Consider the following 7,947-nt stretch of genomic DNA (forward strand, 5'->3'; position numbering starts at 1 on the left):
TTGTGAGCAAGATGAAAAACAGCGCAGTTAAAGACGAGACATAAAAGGTGCATGGGGAAGCGCCCACTTTCGAACTGATTGATCATTTGCGAAAATTGCAATAGGAACGCCACGACACGGTGACAAGACAAACAAATCAAGTCGAACCTCACAAAATAAGGAAGCACACATTGGGCAGAAATCGTTGAGGATTATTGTACAAGTCAGGCAAGCGAGAGCTTGGTAGTGTAAATTTGCTAGGATGTCAAATAGCGCCCAGTGCAAAGTCATTTGACAGCTGGCATAGCAGCTGCTACAGTGGCACAAAGGGTATGAAGATGACGGCACGTCGATGATGGAGGTGGCAGCAGGATGAGAAGATGTAGATGACGACAGCACAGCGACGACCAAATGACAACGAAGGAAAAATCATAACATTTTTTTTGCAAGCCTGCCTTAAAGCATAATAAATTATTGCGTGATCAAAGATACGCAAACAGATATAAGTTTCGCGCAGGTCAGTTACCGTTCACACCTGGCTTGACCGGGTGAGCTTACTGAGAATTAAACGCACTAACAACGTGAGACGCTCACTCTGAAGGTGCAGTGTATCTCAGTGCCAGCTGGCTTTGGCTTTGCTCCCAAGCTACCAGGCGGTTCCGACTGAAGTGGTCGCATGCCCCCAGCCATTGGCTGCGCAGTGGCGACGACTAGGCAGAACGTAAAAGCCACCACCGTGATCCAACCACACCGCATAACTTGCCGACTGTTCACTCCAATCTGCGTGATAAAAAGATAAAGGTAGATCAGATCACTTGGAATGATCGAGAAACCAATGGTTTTTACACCAAAGAGATATTTTTGCAACGTTACTTCCTCTTATTATTACAATTGCTATACCAAGTTCTACAACGTGCGCAGCCCCTCTTGTATGAATCCTCTTGTGTGTCATATGTGCCTCTGAGATCTGTGAACACGCAAAAATTTACTGGTAGTAGCAAGTTATATTTATTTTTCGTGTTGCTTTGTGTCATAGTGTCTGCAGCAACTTGTGTGTCACACTCCAATCACCTATTCACATGCATAATCGCATGTTCACACGGAGAAATAGAGAGCTTTAGCCCTATCGAAAACTATTACGTTATACAGAATACCGGAGATGGATGGACGGATGGATGTTGTGAGCATCCTCTTTGAAACGGGGCGGTGTGTTGCGCCACCACTTTTCTATTTTGCGTAATGTCTTACACATCTTATCTTTTTTTAACAGGCTTAACATTCCCAACATCAACATCAACCTTTCTGAACCATTATTGGGACATTGCTTTTGTACGCCTCCATTGTTTGTGGTTTCCCTACTTTTCTTCCACCAGACATACAATCGCCTTTTACTAATCTATATTGCAGACATGCTTACTTTCTCCCTGCTATCCCTGAACCCAAGAGTTTCAAGGGGGCCAATTGAGCCTAACGTACAGCTGAGTATCAGATACCTTCACAATCTAATAAAATATATTCCATCGTTTCCCTTGCTTTACCGCAGCAAGCACATGCTTCTTACTTGGTTTACCTCCCCTTATAACTATGAGTTATAAGGCTTCCCGATCTCGCTTCGAAAAGTAAAGTCATCCTTTTGAGTTGTCATAGATTGTTACTTTCTTGATCTTGTTTTTACCTTATAACTAGTTACTCATAATCTGTTTCTTTTACATTGCCACCACCCAGGAGATTGTCTCAGCCTGTCTGAATTTGCGTTTGATGTTCTTTGTTGCCATGTGGCTTAATATACGGGTTGCATACTCGCTGGTAAGCTTTGTAGTTCTTTTACTCCTCTGTGAATCAATATTTTTCCTGTACAAACACTCGAACACTCTCTCGAAATTATTTTCTTTCATATTCCTCAGTCTTTCTTCGACATCAATTTTACTCTGAGCTCCCCTCACTTCAAAGCTTGTCCAGCCTATGTCACCCTGTGCGGCTTCATTTGTAGTCTTCCCGTGGGTGCCCAATGCTAGGTGTCCCATTGACCTTTGGTTGCCATCGGGTCCTGATTGTACCTCTGACTTCAAGCAAACAACAACAGCATTTCCAAATGCACTTCCTGGAACTATTACACATTTCCTCATAATCCAGAGCACCTCGTACATATTGTATCCCCAAAGCCCTCCGTGTTTCATTACGGCCGCACTTCTCTCCCCCTTTGCTATTATTGATTCTTTTTATGTGTTTCTGTGATCTTTTGCCATCGTTGATCCAGGAACCAACATATGTGTATTCTTTTTCCCGGTGTATTTGCTCCCTCTGTATTGACTCTGTCTGTTCACTTTTTTCATTGAATACCATAAACCTGATTTTTTTACACAAAATTTAAGTCCTAAATTCTCACCTTCATGTCCACAGATATTGGCCAGACGTTGCATATATCACTTTGCCTGTTAGCAAGCAACACAATCTCGTCCTCATAAAACAAACATGACAGTTGCTGCACTACTGTCGTGCCCACCTGTTTGTATGAGAGATTAAACCTGATATTAATACCTTCTACGGCCCTTTCCCCCCTTACCATATAAAATCATAAGCAGCAGTGGGGATAAAGGGCACCCCTGCCTCAGCCCCTTGTTGATATCAAGTTTCTCCTCGCTCCTCATCCCTTTCCATTCAACGGAAACCGTATCTTCTAGGTAAATCTCTCCCAAAAGCAGTCTATAATCGTCGCCTAAGTCTTCTCTTTCCAGTATATTCCACAAAATGTTGCGGTATACGTTGTCATACGCTACTTTAATGTCTAAGAACTTCGCAGTTTCGCCCGACAGGTGAAGCATCGATTGCGATAGCAATTTATTGGACAGCTATACGAAGTACGGAAAGTAGTGTTATCTTACTCGGTGACCGCGGAAATTGTCAACGCGCTGGAGTGAGGAAACGCGGCAGCAGCAGTGAGCGAACTGACCTTCGTGCTGCGTCTCGCATCAGCGCGAACTAAGCCGCGAAAACAGCGCGGCGGTCTATGTCCCTGTCGCAGATGGCTTTCAAGATACAGCGGCCTGGCGTAGAACGCCTCCCCCCCTTCCTACGCACCGTAGAGCGCCCCCCCCTCCTTCCCCGGAGCCTTGAGCGCGACTGCAAACGGCGCGCTTCCTCCCCGTTTTCCTCCCTTCCGTGCGCGAGATTGAGGATCGATCGCCGTCTCACTCACCCTCGCACATACAGCACATGGCGCACGGCGACGATATTATCGCCCTTATCGCCTATTATCGACGATATTAACCCCAAGGCGAGGCTGACGCCAGAAATGCGGTTTCAGTGTCCGTATAATTGACAGCAATGAAAAGCCACTATAGCGGTTTCCTTTCTTCTCTGCATGTTACACTACTCTGGGTAAGAACAAATAAGTTGTGATCAAGACGCCATGCCGATCCTGAAGCCATTCTGAAGTTCTCCATATATGCTGCTATGTACTGCCCATGCTTGCAGTTTTAATATAATTGCATGCATATAGCTGACCTCTATGTTGCCGATGTAACAGTCAGTGGTCTATATAACCGATGTAATATTACTGTAATGTTACCGATGTAATGGTCAATGGTCTATATGAGTGTATTCTGTTTTTGCCCCTTACCTTTATAAATTAAACTCATTCTACTTTGTCCCGAACTGTCTGGTATTCGCCTACATTGAATGCTGTTTTCTACTTCTTTTAACAGAGCTTGCTTAATTATTGAATTTTTGATCCTATTTCATTAATCATCCTAGCAGGAACCTCGTCTAACCCCGTGGCTCTGCGCTTAGTAATTTTCTCTCCGGCTTTTTTTTTTTTCACTTGAAATTTCTCACTACTAGCTCTTTTTCGGTGCGGTTCTCGTTCATGCTCTATTTCTGGCTCAAGATCCAGCTCGTCATTGTCTTGAAATTATACGGAGCGAAGAATTAGGTGCCTTCTCTAGACGTTGAGTTCAACTACACCTTATACAAGAACAATGACCGTGTTTTGACATAGGGTCGACGCTCAGACGCCGGCTGTAAGCTTCACGAGAACCGTGATTTGCGCGGCCGAAACGATAACTTCACAGAGGTTGCAGCTTAACGATCTTCTGCTACGCTTCCCATTTAGTCAACGTACGCGTCGAAGGGTGCAAACATGTTTAAGTGTTCCTGAACTGAAAGTCTCGGGCGCTTAGCGTTAGAGGAGGAAAAGGCACGCAATACAGACATTACAACGTACTACACTCATCAAAATGTTTGCACCCCTTTAGGGCTTATCTTGTCCCTCAACGATAATCGTCATCTATCTTGTGCAACGATCTGCAGGAGGTGCATCGTGTCCTCTGTACTGTTCTAACGTTCGCATTTCCTTTCTCCAACGCTGCGCGACCGGTGCTTCTAGGTCACGAACAGCCTGCGCGTTATCAGCGTGACATGCAATCTCGACAGGAAAGTAACGAGTGCACACTTTTCAAGACAGGAAACGCATGCAAGGCGGATGACGGTTATCGTTGTGGGACAAGATAATCACCAAAGCGCGGAAACATTTAAGAGTGATGAACCCGTCGTGTACTGTGGATACTTGTTTCCTATGTGTGTTCAATTAACTGGGAACACGCGACGGGATTACTCACGTTGCTGGCTTCGGAAGGTGGCATCGATACCGACGAAGTGTAGCGGCTCGTGGTGGATTCGATCGGCGCCGGGAAAGCGGAGACGACCGCATGCGTCGGGCAAGAAGCACGGCTTTGTCGTCGGACCGCGATCGCTTTGTTACATTGCACGACGGTGTAGCAGTAGCGACAGGGAGAAAGAGATCGGACATCGGAGAACGTACATCCGGATTGCTGTGCGGACACCACGAGTTGAAGTTCCAGCCCGACGAGCGTAACGGCCCAGTGGACGCTTGGATTTGTTCGGCCATATCAGCTTCGGAGCCAACGGTCTTGGCACGCCGGTTTAGTCGATCGTGACTCCAGAAGGCGACGAATGCGCTGCCGAAGTTCCTAACTTCAAGTGACCTTGATGTACACTCCCGCTTTTTTTTGGTAATGCTGTGCAAATATTAGAAACTGTCGAATAAGGAATGTAATAGTACCCAACCTTTCTTTTTTAAATTATATGTAAGGACATTTGTGGCGGCTCGTAGAGGCATCGGATACTTTCTGCTCCGATGTGCAATAAAAACAGGAACACCTTACGAAGAACAAAGCTTGAAAAATACAAAAAGCACGGAGTTCCTCGCTGTGCTTCACAAGTCATGGCACAAAATTGACAACCTCACAATATACAGGGTGTCCCAGCTAAGCTTAGCCACAGTAAATATATGCGAATGGCACGTAGCTGGACAGAACCAAGGTAATGTTTGCCGTTCCTTGGAGATACCCAGATTATTTTGTTTCATACCGCCTAATTGGATAATTGGTCTTAATTAATTAATCAACTTCTAAAATACTATAGTTATACGTAAAGTGTCGATGAGAAAATTGTAGAGCGACACGAAAAACTCCCTCATACAGCTTTCTTTCGCTCGATGCGTGCTACATAAAAAGTGTTTTTCCGAGAGTGAAAGAGGCCCGCGAATGCACGCAAAATTGCCGCCCGTCTGGCCGCTCGAGGCACTTTGCGAGTATTCGCGGGCTTATTTCACGCTCGGAAAAACACTTTTTTTTGTAGCACGTATTGAGCGAAAGAAAGTTGTATCAGGGAGTTTTTCGTGTCGCTCTACAATTTTCTCATTGACACATTTCATCTAAATATAATATCAGCTAGGTGGCCGTCGAGGGTCGACTTCGCCGAATGGAAGACCAAAGATGGGCGCGCCGTGTTTACCGCTACTCGGGCTTCAGGGGCGCCCAGATTACATGGGCCTCTTGGCTGAGCCGCAAATTCCCGGCCCCGCCACGACAGACGTTAGGCGCTCAAAAGCCGAGCCACGCGGCGCCACAGAGCACCCGCGCGATCGAAACAAAGCAGTGGCGCTCTGCCGTGCTCTGCAAAGCAGACGTACCCTGTGTCTCTACCGCCCACGTAAGTGTATCACAGCTACGAGGAACTACCATATGGGTAGTGCACTACTCTTTGAAGCGCGCGCGGAAACATGTCCCGCTTGGACTGACGGACGGACGGACGGACGGACGGACGGACGGACGGATGATGGATGGATGGATGGATGGATGGATGGATGGATGGATGGATGGATGGATGGATGGATGGATGGATGGATGGATGGATGGATGGGACGGACGGACGGACGGACGTACAGACAGACAGACAGACAGACAGACAGACAGACGGACGGACGGACGGACGGACGGACGGACGGACGGACGGACGGACGGATGAGCAGATGGATGCTATGAGCTTCCCCTTTGGAACGGGATGGTGTGTTGCGCCACCAAGCGCTTGTTTTATATTGTCTAACGTCCTACCTATGTTAACAATGGAAAAAAGGAAAGGAAAAAAAACACGATAAGTACAAATAACCAAACTTTCCGAACCCCTATTGTGAACTGTGATTTTGCACGCCCCCGTTCTTCGTCAGTTCCCTACTCTTCTTTTATTCCACAGCTTTGAGCCAGGCGAAGTTTGTACGCCGAGAATATCGTGGTGTGGGAAGTTTTGAACTTGTGAACACGGGTCGAGCTGGGTCAACAAAGGCGCCCGTTTAGGATACAGATACCGAACCGTCCGTGTCAGCGAATACCTGGTCAGCGTATGGGGCTAGTAACACTGCCGACGCGGTGGGCTCTGATTGAGAGCCGCTGAGGACTCTTCGTAATGTCCGGAACTGCAAGATACACGGGACACTTTTTGAGGCACCACAAAGGAGCCGGCATCCTGGCTGTGGACGACACGATCAGAAGCATGTTCCTACTGCAATAACACCGTTACTTAGCCGCAACTGCTCTCTGCTCTATCTATTTCTCTCTCTCTCTCTCTCTCTCTCTCTCTCAAGACATAAATGTAGCCTTCGGCTTGTTTTTTGGTAATTAGTGAGCAAAAGGACGTTCAGGAATCCAAGCCAGATGAAGAAATGCGCCTGGAGTCGTCGACGTGCGCATACGTAATGCAAGTACTAAACGACACGTGTTCGCACCTACGTCTGCAGCTTGTGAAAATGTTGCTCGGCGTGCGCTCGCGCGCTCATGCTCAGCAGTAAACTTCAGGCACAATTTCATTTGAGTTGTTTCCGTGCGAACTCTTGAAGTAAACAGCACCGTCGGGCACAGCTTCTAGGTTATCGCTCTTCCTCCCTTCGGACGCGACGGCTCACTTCGTCTAATCTTTGTTCCGCGCACCTGAGTGTTATCGTCAGCTTCCACTGGCGATAAAAAATCGGCCCTGCCATAGTGCGGGTAGCGAGAGATAACTCGCTAATTCTGGAAACCCGGCGCTGTACTAGAGAGCTTTAGATCAGGGGACGCAAGTGGTCTCCCACGCAAGAACCAAGGGCGATGGTACTGCGCATGCGCAAGCCACGTGAAGGTCTGCGCATGCGCAGTACCGTCGCCCCTGGTTCTGGCGTGCGCAAGCCCCGCTTGCGTCCCTCAATATAAAGCTCTCTACTCTGTGGGCGAAGGCTGCGCGGTACGCTTCCGAAGGTGTTCATCCGGCGATCATGGAACGGGCCAGCACGCAGACGGTGTTCGGCTTCGGTTGCAGCCTCGACTGGCGGCCTACTTCGTTCGTGCCCGCTTTCCCGTCGACCAGAGTGTGCACCGCCTGCGGACTGGTGCCGCCGGCGACGGCAACGCTGCCCTGCGGTCACCTGCTGTGCGAGCCGTGCTACAAAGGACGTGCAAGCGGGAGCAACGGCTGTCCGCTGGACAGGAAAACGTTCCATGAGAAGGACGTCGTTTGGTCGTCCCGTATCAGAAAGGACAGTCTTCTGAGCCGCAAGGTGCGCTGCTGGAACGCTGACAACGGCTGCAGCGCCGAGGGCGCTGCGTCGGTGATGCTGGGGCACTTCAGCAACGTTTGCCT

General features: G+C 48.2%; 1 protein-coding gene across 1 annotated transcript in view; it reads right to left on the reverse strand.

Moving 5' to 3' along the window:
- Positions 1–4,793, reverse strand: part of LOC135900725 (lysosomal alpha-mannosidase-like) — a 21,084-nt gene extending 16,291 nt beyond the window's left edge. The window contains exons 1-2 of the mRNA XM_065430265.2: positions 4,596–4,793; positions 574–759 (exon numbers count right to left, since the gene is read on the reverse strand). Coding sequence (XP_065286337.1) covers positions 574–759; positions 4,596–4,619 — 210 coding nt within the window. The 5' untranslated portion in view covers positions 4,620–4,793. The remainder of the gene's footprint in view (positions 1–573; positions 760–4,595) is intronic.
- Positions 4,794–7,947: the final 3,154 nt, after the last annotated feature.

Source organism: Dermacentor albipictus, chromosome 8 (assembly GCF_038994185.2).
Source record: "Dermacentor albipictus isolate Rhodes 1998 colony chromosome 8, USDA_Dalb.pri_finalv2, whole genome shotgun sequence".
In the NCBI taxonomy this organism is placed as follows: Eukaryota; Metazoa; Arthropoda; class Arachnida; order Ixodida; family Ixodidae; genus Dermacentor; species Dermacentor albipictus.